We start from the raw sequence: 18,315 nt of genomic DNA, 5'->3' as shown, positions 1-18,315 counted from the left end.
GAAACACAGAATGTGAATGGGCAACTGTTTTCACTTACTCAGAGATAGCAAGAGTCTTTACTGCTGCTCTGAGTGGAAAAGTACTGCTCCACATTCACCCCAGATCTCTAAATGCCACAGAGTGGGCATGCTCTGTTTTCCTCTCACTGGCCATAGGCATAGGAAGAGGAAATGGGCCCAATTCTCCAGAATGAAGTTTACATACATATTGGTGTTTCTAGGCATCAGCGTCAAGCAAACTGCTTTCTGAGGTTCCATAAAAGCAACGGGGTCTGCATGCAGCTTATCGTGGAAAGCAAAGGAATTCGCTGTCTCATTACTTTACAACCAAAGACCATATGTGAACCATAAACTGTACCTCTCCACCTGCCCTTTTACAACAGAAGAAAGAATGCAGAGGCGTGCTTACCTTAAAGTTGTGTGTCTTCTCATAGTTGAAGTGGTTGTCGTTGTGCGTGAGGGCGGCCCTGCGGACCAGGGAGGAGATCTGTGGACAGGCAAAGAGTTTGAGAGGGGGCCAGAGAAAGCCACCTTTGACTCCCACCTTCACCCCCAAGGCCACGGCCAGCAGCTCCTGGCGCTTCCTGCCTTGCTTAGGCTTCCGAACCACGGCACACTTTTTCTCATTTTCCAGCCACAGTTCCTGGGAAAACATAGCGCCCAAACCTCAGATCTTTCTAGTTCCCCCTGCTGAGCCTGGGGAGCTCAGGGCTGTCAGGTTTTTCGAACCGCGGCAAATGTTAGGCAGCAGATTTGAGGCAGCTGCGTCCTGTCTGCAGAGGCCTCCGGCATGTGACCTGGAAGGGCTGGTTTGAGTGATGGAGGGGGCTCTGCGTCTGAATAAGGACGGGCCTGTTTTGTGCTATTTCTTAAGGCCGACGTGTGCCTGGAACAATAGCACACATTCATGTGCACAGCCACTGAAGAATCAATGGAGGAGGCAGGGGCAGGCAGCTTTATTCCTCTGTCACAGCCCTTTGCAAAGGAGAAACCTCAAATATTCGCTAGCATGTTTCTCACACACACACACACACACGCACACCCCAACTAGCTCTGATGTTCAAAGCCTGAGGCTGCATCCAATTATTCTGGGGCTCTGCACCCCATCCTGGGCTGAACTCCAGCAGATTAAACCTTTAAATCCTGATGATTGTTTAATCTTATAGGGATAAAGCTTGCATCTCTTTTTAAAAAAATCTGCCCCAGCACTTGAAAGCTTAATTTTTATTCTTACATATGCATTAAATTAGAACAGTGTGACCACCAAATGGGGCATGGAAGACGAGCATAGCATTTCAGCTCTGAGTCCTACAGTCCTACAGCCAAAGTTTCAAAATAAGAGGAAGGATGTCTTGCTCCAGAATACCCCCCAGTCTCTCTTCTCCCCCCAACTACAAACAACCCCCCCAAGGCATATAGACAAGACAATATTTGTAAACTAAAGCCAAAACATCATAGTCACTTTTCTTTTAAATAAAACATCCTCAATGTTCATTCTTTAGTGCCCAAGCCTAATGTCCTCCTTGCTCTTAAAAGCATCATCTGTTTGATAGTCTCCCTTGAGACCATAGGATTTTGGTCCCAGGTCTCTCCATTAACAGAAGTGAGGAAATCATTATGTCTTGGGAGTACTGCTGATCTGTTGGGAAAGTTTAATGCAGCTAATGCCAGACAGTAAAATCAATGCGTTTACAAGCAGAAAGCAAGAAGAATGTAGCTGGCTGGACCATTATGTAGATGGACAGTCCGTGAATTCACCCTGTCCTCTACTGAGACGTGGCCCCACATTCCAGGCCCTCCAAGAAGCCTTGTGGAGACGAACAAAAGGCCAATCTTTTCCTTGTGTAATTCTTTATTCCTGGCAATTATCATGATTCCAACTTAGTTCAGAAGTGCATCCTCCCATTTTACCCTCTCGTTACCTTCAATAATAATAACAGCCAATTTTTATATTGAACTATTGAGCACAATAATTTAGGTTGTGACAGACAATATTCAGAATGTGTTAAATGCGCTCACTCATTTACTCTTCAGCTCATGTGTATGAGGAACAAGACTTTTACTCCCAATTTTTGGATGAAGAGATTGAGGCATCAAGAGGTGAAGCAATTTGCCCAAGGACACGTAGCTGGCTTAAGCGGCACAGCCAGAACTAGGACCCAAAACATCTGCGTCCAGCACCTGTGCTCCTGAACACCAGTCCTCGTGCCTAAGTAAGCTGATGTGATGCCACACCCTGCCATTGGTCCTGCCAAATGCTTTATCTGAAACATTGGCCAAGGCTGCCCCCTCCTTACCATTCTTGCCCCACAATAACGCAGACCCTTGATATCTCTCCAGTCTGCCTTACACACAGTTGCACAACCGTCTTCTTAGTCCAGTCACCACTCCACGTCTGCTCAGAAAATATCAGTGATTCTCCATGGCTTAACTGTGTCCTGGCATTGCAGATTTTTCATGAGCTTGTCTCAATCTATCCAGCTCATCTATTCCCCCACACTCCCCTCCACAAATCCTACAAAACCTCTTCCCCTACATACTCAACTTCTCACCTTGTCGCTTGCTCTGTCCTTTAGCATATTCCAGCGTCATTTCAACATGTGTCTACATTTTCACCAACATTCATCTTCTAACTCAATTGCTACCCTCTCCAAAAAGACTTCTCCAAACTCCCCATTGGAGACAAACTCTCTCCTCTGAAATCCCATAGCAGTCTTTCTACATTTTTCTTATTGCCCTGATCACTTTCTATCTTATACTAGAGTGACTTATAACAGGTCTTATATCCCTGCCACATTGAGAACTCATTGTGACACGCTCTATGTCTAATTCGTCTTTGTTTCCTCCTACAAGAGTGTCTGATAAAATTCCTTGCCATAGCAGGCACTGAATAAACAGAAGTTGCCAGAAAGTACCTCGTGGATAGGAGGTCAGAGTTGTAGAGGAAGGTATGCAAAGGTGGCTACATGGGGTAGGGTCCCTCGCCCCAGCCATGATCACCCATCGCCATGCTTAGCTTCCAAGGACCTGAACCTCTGGAGGTCTGCCTTCCTGGAGGGCTCCACCAGACTCCTTAGCCCTCCTTCCCATTGCCCAACGCCAAAGGACAACTGCCACTCACAGAGATTGAGTGAAGGCATGGCATACTTTTGAAAGGCTTCTATCCTTAGCCTAAGGGCAGAAGGACAGAGGAGGAATAAGGGTCCCTTCCCAAGCCCTCACAGCTAGCAAATCAACAGAGACCTTTTGATGGGGAGCCATTCTGTGTGAGAAGAGATTCTGTGATCTGAACTAGGCTAATTATATGGATATATGGTTTTAGAATCTGATGAAATAACTCTTTAAATGGTAAGTGGGCAGAAAGAATCTCCTTTTGCTTCTGGTATATGGGTGATTGAATACAAGGAGATTTAATATTTTCTCTTGTGTCTGTGCCTTGACTCAAACAAGTAATTTTTATTTCTATTTGTGACAGTGATTTCTTTTCGGATATTTGTTCAATAGAATTTACCCAAACACAAGACACATTCAGACATGTGAAGGAACTACACACTATTCACTTAAGACGCATCTTTACAGGGAACCAGAAGTGTTGGCATTGAGTGAGCATTATTGTGAGTAGTGTGGATGACCCCAGATCACCCTCTGAATAAAGAAAAATGATAACAAATGCCTCTTGGTAAAAACTTCCTCCTAAATCACTCCATCACACAGAGCTCTTCTCTACCCAAGCTTCTCAAGGACAACACCTTCATTTCTTTTGTATCCCCCACAATGACTCACATAAGTGCACTAGACACGGTGAACATTTAATACTTTGGCTTATAGTCTTTTTCTAACAAAAATCTCTATCTGGACCATTTTTATCTACACGTTCATTAGATGAAGCACATTTCTCTACACGCTCTGTTTAAATCTGGGATTTTCAACCTTGGAATTACTGATATTTGGAGCCAGATAATTCCTCGTTGTGGGGGCTGTCCTGTTCATGGTAGGATGTTTAGCAGCATCACTTGCCCCTACACACTAGATGCCAGAACCCCCCAATTGTGACAATCAAAAATCTCTCCAGACATTGCCAAGTATCTCCTCTGAGGCAAAACTGCACCCAGTTGAGCATACCTGATTAGATTAATAACAAATATTTACAGCATGCTTCCTATGTGCCAGCTACTAAGCACTCTGCATATATTGACTCATTCAAGATTTATAACCTTATGAGGTAGGTACTGTTACAATTATACCCACTTTAAAGACGAGGAAATGGGAACTGAGAGTTTAAGTGACTTGCCAAGGTCACACAGCTGGTAAGTGATGGAGCTAAGATTAGAACCCACACACAGCTAATTAAGTCTTTGCTTTTATTTCCCCCAAGAACAAGTTTATTTTTTTTTATTGTGGTCAAATACATATAACATAAAATTTACCATTTTAATCATTTTAAAGTGTACAATTCAGCAATTCAGTAGCATTAAGTACATTCACAATGTTCAGCAACCATTACTACTATGTAGTTCCACAACATTCCCATCACCTGAAATGGAATCCCATACCCATTAAGGAGTCACTCACTATTCCCCTCTCCCTCCAGCCCCTGGCAACTACTCATCTGGTTTCTATCTGTATGGATTTGCCTATTCCGAATATTTCCTTCAAATGGAATCATACAATACGTGGCCTTTGTGTCTGGCTTCTTTCACTTAGCATGTTTTCAAGGTTCATCCATGCTATATCAGTACGTCATTGCTTTTTCTTGCTGAATAATAATCCAGAGAAGGGACACAGCACAATTTGTTTATCCATTCATCGGTTGATAGACATTTGGGTTGTTTTGCTTATTGTGAATAGTGCTGTAAGAACACTCTTGAACAAGTTTTTGTTTGAACACCTGTTTTCAGTCCTTTTGGGCATACACTCAATCTATGCTTTTAACCCCCCTCCAAACTGCCTCTCATCCAAATAATGTTCACATTTAAAAATATCCAGGGGTTCAATGCCAGGTTGACTCTCATCTCCACTGTTAACCTGTTAACCACTGGCAGGGCTGGTGTTTCCCTGGTCTGGTTTTGAAAGAGGAGCCTTTGTTTTGTCTGAGGCCTCTTTCAAAGCAGGTACTACTTAAGATACTCTTGGAAGTAGGTGGGGCTATAAATAAATGGTGCAATAAGCTCACCACTTCCCCTTTCCTTTTTTTATAAATAAGGGTTGGGATTCTATTTTCTAGGTCCTCTTACTGTTCTTTCTTTCTATGATTAGGATCCTGGATGCAAGAAGGAATCAGGTTACAAGAAGGCAGGGGAAGGTTGTCAGGCGAAGTCAATGAGGCAAGGATGGGTCAGTGGGCAGGCAGACACAGGAACATGAAGCCCACTGGGGTGCTTGTGTACGTGTAAAGTGCCCAGGGGTAAGGGATGGTGGGAAAAAGAGGGAGGCTCTGCCCTCTGTGCTGGCTTTAATAGCCTAGCATCGTAAGCCCAGAGGGGACCACAGAAATTCATCTAACCAATGGTCCTTTCTCCACCTTGCTCAAGCAAGTCAACCTCTGGGGACCAAGACATTCTGCCTTATTAGTTCAGTTCTAGAAAAGGTAATTTACCATCAACCAGCAATTCTTCCACAGATTTCCAGTAAATTCCTGTTCTGCGTTTTAAGGAGGGTCATTGGAAATGTCATCCACAGTTCCTGGATAGTCCCTCACACTATTCCAACCCCACTCCTTGTGCCCCTGGGGTCCCTCTCACTTCTCTGTCCCTTGAGTCTGAGGCCCCCTTAGGTGCTGAAAGCCCAAGCAATACCCCTGCTATAAACACTAGCCTGCAGCTGCAGGCCTCTGCTGCCCCATGGCAGAGCATGAAGCAAAAATCAATATTACTAATGCTGGCAAGGGGTACGAGGAGCGCTCTCTAAGATGCTGCTGGTGTTTGTCTGGAGTGGCTTCTGTCTGTGAAAACAGTTGGCAGTGTAACAAATGCCTCACGTGCACTGACCCAATGATTCTATTTCTAGGATTCTCTGAAGATGGTCTTCAGACAAAGAACTACATAGATAGATAGATAGTCATCATAACAATATCAAGAAATTAGAAAAGGCTGAAATATCCAAGATAGGGGAAAGGTTAAATAAATTATGGTATAAACATATAATGGAATATGTGGACACTAACAAAGATGATTAAAATAACTTTTAATGATGAAGGGATATTCCCCTGATGTAATGCTAGATGAGAAGTAGGCTCCTGAATCCTACGTGGTATGATTTCTGGTTTTGTAAGTTGATGCACACAGAAACCATCAGAAGGCAACACACCAAAATATCTCCAACACACAAAACTGTCGGAGATAAGCAACAGCTATCTTTGGGTAAAGGAATTTTAATCGAAATTTATCTTCTTCTTTATTCTTTCCTGTTTTTTTTTTTTTTTTGAGTTTCCTACAATGATTACGTTCTATTTCCGTTATATACAAATACAAATTTTGTGAATTACATTATAAAAACTTTGTTGGGTTTAGTGTGCATAGATAATAGATTCTTAACGTCATAGTTAACCTTTAAGCTCATCTAATTCCTCCAGCTCTTTTTACAGGTGCAGAAACCGAGGGTCACGGAAGTTCCATGATGTGCGCCCCATCACAGGGCTATCCTACAAGGAGATCTAGACCCAGATGGACTCCGAGGTCTCCTGCCTGCAACCCTCTACAGCTAGTGCATCTCACATGGGGCAAAACTCAGGACCCCTGGAAGGCTTGTTACAACCTAGACTGCTGGGCCCCGCCCCAGGGTTTCTCGCTCGGCCAGTGGGAAATGGATGATGTTGGGACCACACTTTGAGGACCCCTGTCTTGTGTTTTCCATTGAACCTGTGGGTGTCAACCTTGATGATCATTAGAATCATTGGGGAACAAACAAACAAACAAACACAAACCACGCTCACACTCCACAGCAGAACAATTAAATCTGAACTTCTGCGGATGGGCCCTGGACTTTCAAGAAAATCCTCCAGGGGATTCTAATGTGCTCTGAGCCCTGAGAGCTGCTGCACTCATGGCAAGTGCTTCAATTCAGGGGGATTGTTAGAGACCACTGAAGTAGGAATGTGGTAAATGCTCGACATCCCCCCACATGTGATCACGTTTCTATTCCACCCCACCCCCACCTCCCATCATGCCACTTAAAACCTCCACAGATTCTTAAACTAAAGGCAAAAATCCATACCACGGCCTACATGCCCACCTTTCCAGCCTCACTTCCAATGCCTTTCTTCCTGTCACCTTGAGAATTTATAATGGTAACCTATTAGTTTGATTTTTAAATTATTGTGTATGGACCCCCACCAGACTGCTAGCTTTATGAGATCAGGTATTGCGTGTTCTTTCACCACAGTTAAGACCCTAGTGTCATACCTCTGGTGGGGCACGAAGTAGGTGCTTACTAAATTTTGCAGAATGAATGAATGATTGTTCGTGGCTGTAAAACATCTTGAGGTCAAAGGACCACCATAGAGGCTTATCATCATCACAATCTACTTAGCTAGGCAAATCACTCTTGTGAGTCTTGGATATAAAATCCAGGGGCTATGCCCTTGGGGGTTTCCTTCTGACCAAACTACCAGATTTCTGGTATCGCAGATGGGGTACTGGAAACAGGGGTACCCTGTGGAGTCAGGCCCTAAGGGACACAGCCAGGTTTGGGACTAGAATAATATTAAAAGTAGCATCATATATTTGTGCAGTACATTATATTTCTTTCTTCTCTGAGGAAGGTAGAGCAGGTGTCATTATTCTCATTTTACAGATAAGGAAATTGAGGTCCTAACAGGCATGTCTGGGGGAATAGAGTCAGGTCTCCTGGGGCCGGTCCGGTGGTGTAGTGGTTAAGTTCACATGCTCTGCTTCGGCAGCCCTGGGTTTGTGGGTCTGGATCCTGGGTGCAGACCTATACACCACTCATCAACTCACACTGTGGAGGCATCCCACATACAAAATACAGGAAGATTGGCATAGATGTTATCTCAGGGCCAATCTTCCTCACCAAAAAAGAGAGAGAGAGAGAGAGAGAGAGAAAGGAATCAGGTCTCCTGATTTTCTTTCCATGGAAATTCCTGACACTCCAGTTGTAGCAGATCAGCAGTGGTGGTCACTAACAGCCCACAAGGACTCATTCGTCCTCTCTGTTTTTAGGGGACTTTCTAGAAACTTTTAAAACAGAGCTTTCCCCACAGTTCTTCTATTAACTTTATCTCCAGTGACTAGCATGAAGCCAACCCTAGCTTGGCACTCACGGAAGTTTTGTTGCACGAAAAATAAACATACGAGTTTTTTTGCAGTCTTTCTATTTTCCTTGCCGTCCATCAAAATGACTTCTAATTTTAAAAAGAGTCAACAGTCTCTCCTTTTTTTTCTTAGACCCTCAGTTCACTTCCCACACATACGTCTGGGGTTCTGGGGTTGGATGACGAGTCTGGGCTGGACATTGTTTCTCCAAAGCCACAAAACGTTAAATCCTGCCCGGAGACACTGGGGAAAATGCTGCAGGCATTCATTCAGCCCAGATCAGCAATGGGAAATCTGTTTTTTTCCTTTTATTTTCACTCTATGGGTCACACTTAAATACTTTTAACAGCCGGATATGGGGATACTGAGTGTATGCTTACTACTTATTATATCAGTATCTACAATACATTATACGTATGTATGAGAGAGAGAGAGCGAGCTTCCTACAGGAGACTGGGGGAGAAAGGGGCAGGAAGATTTTCACTGTGGTCTTTTCCGTGGCACCCTAGTTCTGGCTCCCTCTTCCTGTTTGCAAGTGAATAAACTAGAAATATGAAGTGAAATAAGCCCCAATTACTGAGTGATAATCAAAGGGGTGGTGTTCTTTTATCAGCACCCCTAAGCCCAGCCCGTCTGATCCTATGTACTCTGAGCACTTCCTTCCACTGCCAAGTAAATCTTCCTCGCTCTTCCTAAGAACAGCCCCGTGAGGGTTTGCTATGTTCTTTGCTTGTGGTTTGCAGTGCTGAAAGAGGAGGAAGACAAAAAGGGATATGACTAAACGGCAAACTCACTCTCATGACAGCTAAAGAAATGAGAGAGACCAGGGTGGGCCTCTGCCATCTTTCCCGCCAATGTGTTAGTTAAAGCTGAGTAAGACGGGCTTTATTTGAGTTCATCAAAACATCAGGTGTTGAAGGTTGACCTGGCCGACTCCTAAAACTCCCGGTGACCTCCAAACCTGCTGCATCTGGTCCAGGGAGGAGAGGCCTCTGTCTCTGATGGCACAACACGTCCAGCTGCAGCTGCAATTGTTCTGCAGGGACAGATGGCCATTCTCAACACGAGAGACACAAAGGGCCGAAGGACCGGTCTCGCTGCCTCGCTCACGACTCATTTCCCATCATCCAGAACAGTCAGCGCTCAGCCCAAAGTGAAAGGCCTGTGTGGTCTCTAAAGTGGACCAAACTACCTTGTTTGGAAGCAAATAAATAATCTGATGCTTCTTGGGTTGATTGATCATCCAATGTTATGATCACTGTCGTTCCTGTATCGTTTTTCCAGCTGTTTTATTGAGGCTGATGTCAACAATTTTGGCTAATTGCTGGTGCTTTTCACAGACTGCTTAGATATAGAAACAAAAGATACTCCACATTACAGAGAAAGACTTGTGAGGTTGCGTTAAGCATCTCATATATTTCAACATGTAGCTGTTGTTGTTTGATTTTTGTTTTATATCAGAGGGTAGTAATCCATTTCCTTAAGCAAGAACTTTAAAACTTAGATTTCTTAAGTGGCAGGATTATTTTCGAGGAAATGGAACATTTGTCAAACCAAGTTGCTTAAAATTGCTTTACAACACTTTAGGTAACCTTTAGTAAAACTAAGACCCAAGCTAACAATGCAAATTTTAAGGGAGAAGCAGCTATTGCAGAGTTCCCAGCTGCTATTTCCTTCTTGTGCTATTTTACTCTCTTCTCACATTCCATAGTCATCTCCTTTTCTTCGTATTTCCCTTGCTGTCATGTACCTTCCCATCTCTGCCCAAAGGACTAGGTGCCCAAAATGACTGACACAGGTCTTACTACAAAAGTCAGAGATGCACAATTTCCAGCTGGTGGCACACAACTGGATCATAGAGCCCAAGTATATTTCTCTCCTACCCCCTCCCTGCCACTGTTGCTCACTCAGTTGAGCCTTAGAAATCTCTGCCAGAGGCTATATGATTGCTGAATTAACATTTTCTTGTCACACTTCAGTGTGGCAATTTGCAGAGCAGAAAGTATCAAACAGGGCCTCAAGTTGCTTTTCTACCAGACTCCCTGGTCAGCAGCTGGAGTCAGGTGCACCTTTATTAAAAGAAAAAGATAAAACTAATCAGCTGTTTTCTGCATGCAAACTGTCCCATGCTGTAAATGACAGAGACACCTATTAAATGGTTTTTCAAAATTTTACAAAAAATATCTCAAATCTTCTACTGTGCTTTTTACAGTGAACAGTCACCCAAACAGAATAGTCCTTGACACCATTCACAACTGTGCAGCTGATACTGCCCAATATAGTTCCTGAGGATATTTATGAACTCAGTACTTCTGAAATATGGATGCTTGCATTTTCCAAATGTGAATCTAAGTTTATTCTGGTCTCCTGTGTGAGCGGTGACTAGGATTTTCAAATTCTGCAATTGGACCTCATATTCTGGCTTGGGAAGACCAGCCTTATGCCAAGTACATGGCCCTGTAGCGCCTCCCAGATGGAATGTCAGAGTATGTGTGATGATGCAGACACTTCCACCAGCCAGCACTGCTCTGGGAAGAGAGAGGGTCATGCTAATGTGAAGGATGAATATTTCAGAGAGACAGTTCAGTATGAAATGACCACATCCAATTGGACCTCAGCTCTGTTTTAACACAATAAAATCATTCTTGGACATGTTTCAAACATAGTTTTTCCCTTCCTCCCTCCCTTCTTTCCTTTCTTCCTTCCTTCCTTGCCTCCTTCAGCAAATATTTATTAAGCATCAATTATATATCAGGCACTGCTTACGGTCAATGAGAGAGAAGAGTGAACAACTGACAAAAATCTCTGCTCTCTCATATAATGTAATAAGTACACTATATATTATTCTAGAAAGTGATAAATTCTATGAAGAAAAATAAAGCAAGAATATAGGCTAGAGAGTGATGGGGAGGGAAGATGCAATTTAAAACAAGGTGGTCAGGAAAGGCCTCATTGGGAAGGTGACATTAGGGCACAGACTGGCAGGAGGTGATGGAGTGAACTGTGCTGACATCTGGAGGAAGAACATTCTAGGCAGAGGGCTCAGCAAATGCAAAGGCTTTGAGACAGGGGCAAGGCTGGTATGTTCAGGAAACGGTAAGGATCAAGAGTGGTGGAGTGGTGTGGACTAGGAGATGACGTGTGGCACCCAGGGCCTTGTGGGAGTGAGTAAGGACTTCCACTTTTACTCTGAGTGATGTGAGCAGCCACCAGAGGGCTTTGAACAGATTTGTGGTATGATCTGAATTACTTTTTAAAAGCCTCGCTCTGCCTGCTGTGTTGAGAACTGCAGAAGGGCAAGGGTGGAAGCAGGGAGACCCATTGGAAGGCTACTGCCGAAATCCGGGGAAGGAGAAGACACTGGCTTCTACGCTGGTAGAAGCAGCAGGGTTGGTGAGCTGTGGTCAGACTCTGGATAGCCGACAGGTTGGACATGAAGAGCAAGAGAAAAAGAAGACTCTGGAATAACAGCACTGTTTGGGGCCTGAGTGACGAGATAGATGAAGTTTCTATTATACGAGATGAATAAGATCATGAAAGGGAGGCAAGAGTGAGGCAGAAGGTCAGGAGCTCCATTTTGGCAATATTCACATCAAGTCGGCAGTTGGACATACAAACATGGAGTTCCAGGGAGAGATGGGCGTCAGAGATACCCTCCTGGGAGTTTTCATGGGTAGAAAGATTCAGAGCAAGAGAGTGAGTAGAGAGAGAGAACAGCAGAGGCCCCAGGACTGAGCCCTGGGACACTCCAACCATCAAGAGATCAGGAAAATGAGAAGGAACTAGCTAAAGAGAAAGAGAAGGCAAGTTTGATATCCTGGAAGCCAAGTGAAATGATGACACTTTTGCCTAACGCTTCTGATAGGTCAGTTTTGTTGGAGACTGAGAAAGAACCCAAGAATTTAGTATTGTCAAAGTGAGTGATCACTCTGACAAGAGCAGTTCCCAAGGAGTCGTGGGGGGAAAACCTGATAGCAGATGCTTTACGAGAGAATGAGAGGAGAGCAACTGGAGCAGAGAGTACTGTAGAGCTAGTACTGCACAGAATGGAGAGCGAGGGGGAGCAGCGAAAAGGGGTGGGGAGAACGGGGATCCAGAGAGACTGTTTTTCCTTTTAAGAAAGGAAGAAGGCCACTAAGCTTTCCTTTGCCTATCATCAAACCACAGCCCATGTAGTAGAGTCTGACTCCATTTTTGGTATTTGACTGCTGACAGCTTTCAGGTCAGTCAGAAGGCCCGTATGCCTCCTCCCTTGGTGCCAGTAGGAAGTCAAAACCATGAAGCCGGTGCCGGTGCAGGCCCCCTCACCCAGCCTCAGCCCCGAACCACCACACTGTCCTAAGCCAGTTGTCCCTCCCAGCTCTCCCAAGCCATTTTCAGACTTGCTGAGGAGTCTGTCCTGCTCTCCTCAGAAAGCCTCATTATGTGAGTAATAAAACTTTCATATCCTCTCGATGGGCATATGATAACATCAACTTCAACACCAAACCAAATTTTGGGTGGGGGGTGCACTCCCCCTCTGTGAAGGGGCCACAACAGCCTATCAGAACTGGAAGCACCTTAGATCGGCCTGTGACCCTGACCTCCCACACAGGCTGGGCCTCTTCCCGCTCCCCCATACTTTTTCAATGCTCAGAACCCACGGCCCATTCTCTGAACACGTGATCTTCTTTTGTGAAGCCATGCCTCTGCACACATGCTCCCTACTACCTAAAAGTTAACAAATGTATTAGAATCACACCAGCAACATAATAGGAAAAAATAATCCTAGCAATGACTGAGCACATATTGTTCCAGGCACATTAACCACTTTCTCATTCAATCTGCACAACGGTCCTATGACATAGGTATTCTTATCCCCATTTCACATATGAGGAAACGGAGGCTAAGAGAGCTTTCGCTACTCAAGCCCACACAATTAATAAGTAGGATGTGAACAGAGGATCAGCTGCTTCCATAGTTCACACTCCCAAACTTCACGTGACTCTGCCTCTACATATTCGTCCTGCAGTAGGATTGCAATATCCTGAGAAAGGATCCTGCCTTCACATTTTCTAATCTCTAACTATAAAGAGCACTCAACAAAGGTTTACCAATAAACGACTGTGCCCGGTTTGGCCCAATCTCCCCACGGTATGAAGAGCAGATGGTAAGTTAGCTGCCCAGGTTCTCACGGCCAGTTAGTCGTGGAGCCAGGACAAAAAGCCAGGTCCTAGGACTGCAGGTCTAAGCTCTTTCCACTATGCAACAACAGATCTGGTCAACGGTCGTGCTCTCCTAGGTTACACAAGTTAAACAAGCCACACACACACACACACATTAAAAAGCATAGGAAACATAGGCAGGAAATTGCCAATGTACATTGTTAAAATCATCTCAAAGAGTAATTTGGTCATATATATCAAGACTTTCAAAATATTCATATCCTTTAAGATTCTGTAATTCAATTTCTGAGAATTTAACCTAAGGAAATGATCCTAAATACAGAAAGGCATTCATAGCAGCATTATTTCTAACATTAAGAATGGAATATATTGCGCATGTCTGAACATTAGGAAATAGCTAAATAAGTAGGCCACTCACGCAACAATCAAAAGTGATGTTTGTGAAGAGTGTACGGTAACATGGCTGTAATATACATTGTGTGGAAAAGCAGGGTACAAAATTATAAATGTACTATACTTACAAATATATTTAAAAATCCCAATGCAAAAGAAATCACTGTAAGGAAATAGACCAATGTCTATATTTTCTTTATCCTTCAAGATCACTTTCAGTGTACTACCTTTATAGTTGGAATGAAGGAAAAAAAGCAAAATTTTGCCACAGAGAAACAAAAGTTTTTTCCCCCAGTTTGCATCAGTTATGTTTTGTACTAAGAGGTCTTTACCTTAGAGGAAAAATTAGGGAAGTTTTGAACATTACTAGAAACTGGATAAATCTAAAGTAGTGGAATCTTCCACAGTCTGGATCTCACAGCTATAATATATTTAAAGAAACTCTCAGATGCAAAACAAGTGGTTAAATAACATTATTGGAAATGAAAACTCTTAATCCAGTAGGTATTAAGATAGGATTCACTCTCTGTGGGGCCTAAAACATGCCATTTTATGGTCTCTATTGATATAAATTAAAATCGTTCCAAAATGCAAGAGAGAACACTACTTCATGTAAAAATATGACTTAGGTTAAATCTCTGACAAGATGTTGACCTTGAGCCAACAGACACAAAAGTTTTAAAATAAAAATAGTGTTTCTATGATATATATTATTGTTTGTAAGAGTCAGGAGATAAAAGAATAAAGAATAAATATCATGTTCATATAACACAAATTTTCTCTAAATAAATTTATTTAGACCCAGAAAATTACTTCTTAATGTGTATAATATAGCTATGAGAATTTAGATTTTGTAATATTTCAGTAATGATTTGGGATAGAGGATCCTCCATTTTAAATAACTCAAAAGTTTTCTAGTTTAATTTTTCTCACTTCAGTCTTAAAATAAATAAAATGAAATATGGCTCTGTTTTCTATCTTTATCAATAACCAAAGGTGTCAGCCATCTCCTGAAGAGTTGGTGCAAGAAGCCACTGTAATTGGCCATGTGCTATTTCAGTTGAAAATACTGTGTGCTTATCAAACTCCATGGTCACAGAAGTGGCAGTTAAATTCTAAAAGTGGTGAAAGGTTTTTGTCTGCTAAGAATTCCTTATTAAGAGTAAAGACTCTGGAGGTAAGTTTTCTGGGTTCAAATTCCTGCTCCAACCCTGCCCAGCTGAGTGACCTTATGCCGAGTTCCTTAACTTCTTTGTACTTCAATTCTTCAAATGTGAAATATGGATGATGGTAGGCACCTCACAGATGATCAAATGCGCAGTTTAAGGTTGTAAGTTGTAAATTGCTCAGATCCATGCTTGGCATCATTTTATATGTATGTATGCATATATAATTTAATGGCTAAATTAACTTGAATGATTACGCAGGTGATGCTTTTAAAGTAAGGCCTAATCTTAGGAACGTGTTGACAACTGAGTTTACCTAAGACTACCTTTACTTTATGATCTGCCACAATTAAAAAACATACAGTTATCCAAATTTGATCAGAATCACCAGAGAGCTACGCATAAGCTGGAAGTACTTTAATCACAAATGGCAGTTCTTCAGAGGCACCTGGTGGAGCAAATCTGAGGTTGCACTGAAGATGTGTACGTGCTGCCAAAGCAGGCGTGTCTCCTAAAATATTTTGATGATATCAGAAGGAAAAGAAGTAAGAAGAGTGTCTTTCAGGATGTGAATTTATGAAAAACAAACAGAACAAAGGAAGAAATTAGAGCACATATTGGTCCTGGGATGAAAATATGGCTGATGGCTTTGGTCCTAGGCCCCAGTGATGTACTCAGGAAAGAGCCTTCCAGACCCTTGAGGAATGTAGTAATAGCGGCGGCCCTGTGGACGTCTGAATGGGCTCAGAATCTTTACTTTCAACTTCCACACCTCGCACATACGACCGGGTGAGGGCAGCAGACGGAGCTCTCGCTCCTTTAACATAGAAGACTTTTTTGGAGAGTGGTGGAGCAGATGACACTTCTCTAAAATTAAACCATCAGTATTTTTCAGGAGTCACCAGCCCATCCTTGGTATATTATGAGGAACCATTTTCAAGGACGGTCACGCCAAATCCAGCCATGGTGGTTTAGACTTAGACCCACTTCCCAAAGGTTCTTAGACTAGGTTCACAGGACATGAAGCATATTTTGTGTTGACCCACTTCCATTCCATCCACTCAGGTTTCAAACTGGTGTTCCTTAAAATATCAGTTACTCTCAGTTGTTCTATGATTAAAGGAGTTTGAAAAATTCTAAATAGATTCCCTTCTTGGAGAATTACCATTCACAGTACTGTTTAAAGGAATCAGCATTTTCTAAACTTAATTGGAACCATGTGAGGCCAATGAGTATCTAGTATCACCAGTGTTTGGGAAACTAATACTTGACATTTAACCCCAGGATTGTTTGAGGATTAAAACAGATAATCCACCTAGTTTGCAGTACCCAAAACACAACAAGGGCTCAACAGAGGTTAGCTGTGATTATTATTAATAACAATTACTCTTTAAATAAGCTTAGCTAATGGTCATGCTGTATTCTGAATGATACACACATAAGAAGACTGGTATTGGTTCTGCCAACTGGCCCTGGGTGACACTGTGGGGAGTAGAGATGGTCGTTACATGTCCTTTCTCTCCCACATGGTGAGTCATTCAGGGCCAATGGATGTAGCAACAAGAGGCAAAGTAAGCTCAGGATGCCTGGCCATAGTTGATGGCTTAAAGTGCACTTCAGGACATCTGTTCGAGGTAGGAGGGCAGGAGGCAACACCTCTGGGTACTCATTCCCAGGTTGGTACACCAGCAGAACTTGGACGCAACGTGCTGGCTCTTGTGGTTCCCTCAGAGTTGCTGTGACGTCCCACTGGACAGAGCCCAGGGTGTCATCTGAATCCTAGCATTCCACATCTGACCTCTCAGCTCCCTGGTGCCGGTTAGTCTGAAGTTCCAGGATCTCTGGGCCCTGACACTAGGTCCTGACATCACACCTGTTTTCCAAAACCCCCTGATGGATAAGAAACAGTCCCTTGGCCCCAAATGACATGTTTTAAACCATGTGAAACCACAGGAAACTGCCCACTTGCCTGTTGCCCTGAGTCCTTCCAGAAAACTGTTGTATTCTGGCAGAAGCCCCAAAACCAACTGCCAAGATCCTCAGGAGAAGGAGTACATGTGTGAAGTGGGTGGAAGCTTGGGGGTGTTGCTGCTTTGGGCTCACTTCCCAGGTTGCAGGCAGTGTTTCATATGGTAGTAGGTTTTATGCATAATGCATTTGTATTTTAGTTTCTCTGCGCACACACACACACAAAAACAAACCCACATGTGAAACAATGGGTATATTTTTTCCATTAAGAGAAAAACACTGTTCCAAGTACACTATTAAAATAGGCTAAATGAGTGGGACTCTTTTTTCCTGCTTTTTCTCCCCAAGTCCCCCCAACACATAGTTGTATATTTTAGTTGTGGTCCTTCTAGTTGTGGCGATGAGTGGGAATTTATAGACACAAATGTTTTAGTGTATATGAAAATAAGGTATTTTTATGGGGTAGGACAACAAAAATACACAATTACAATTTATTATATGTGTGTATCAGACACTACTCCAGACACTTTACGTCCCCTCTCTGCCATCTAACCATCCACCCATTCATCCATCCATCGCTCCCTTCCTCCATCCACCCACACAACTAACTACCCATTCATGTATCTAGCCAGCTAGTAAGCCAGCCAACTATACATCCAACTATTCATCTTTTGATCCATTCTTTGTTTCATCCTGCTATCCTTCCATCCATTCATCCATCCACCCATCTAATCAACCAACCAACTAACCGACAAACCAATCAACCAACCAACAAACCAACATTAAGTGAACATCCCCTAAGTGTTAGGCACTATGCTAGGCTCTGGGAATCTAAGGTCAAATAAGATCCAGTCTTTGTCCTCTCTTAAGGCAGTTCACGGACTAGGAAAAGTGTTTATTGCCTAGGAAGTCTGACATGTGCAGGGCTGTCTCTTCATCACTGCTGTATTTCACACCGGAGAGTCCCTCTTTCTCTAGGTCTATTTCTTAGTCTTGACTAATCTCCACACTTGGCATGTCCTGAGAATACCAACCTTTATTGCCTGAAAAAATATTCTTCTTCTCAGTATATAACTTAAATTTTGAGTTTATATATGTATATGCCTAAAGTTCCAGCAAGCTGGGGCCGCAACTGTAAACATGGACCTCCTCAGAACACACTTCATCCCCTCTGACATCATCCTTCTTCTTTGCTCACCTTGCCAACTCCAATTCATCCTTCCAACCTCCCCTGGACCTCCCATCACTTGCTACAAGAAGCTTTCCTTTGTGTCTATCTTAGCTCAAACCATTCTTTATGTAACTGTTTTTCTTCTGACTCTGACCCTAAGTTCTACATGGTCATGTCTGTCT

General features: G+C 43.1%; 1 protein-coding gene across 2 annotated transcripts in view; it reads right to left on the bottom strand.

Annotated features, from left to right (window-relative positions):
• CHN2 (chimerin 2) overlaps window positions 1-18,315 on the bottom strand; it is a 287,334-nt gene that overhangs the window by 32,220 nt on the left and 236,799 nt on the right. For both annotated transcript variants that reach the window (XM_070616121.1, XM_070616122.1), the window contains exon 7: window positions 410-487. In XM_070616121.1, the coding sequence (XP_070472222.1) occupies window positions 410-487 (78 nt within the window). The remainder of the gene's footprint in view (window positions 1-409; window positions 488-18,315) is intronic.

This window comes from Equus przewalskii, chromosome 4 (assembly GCF_037783145.1).
Source record: "Equus przewalskii isolate Varuska chromosome 4, EquPr2, whole genome shotgun sequence".
Classification (NCBI taxonomy): Eukaryota; Metazoa; Chordata; class Mammalia; order Perissodactyla; family Equidae; genus Equus; species Equus przewalskii.
This window is presented reverse-complemented; position numbering and strand designations above follow the sequence as displayed.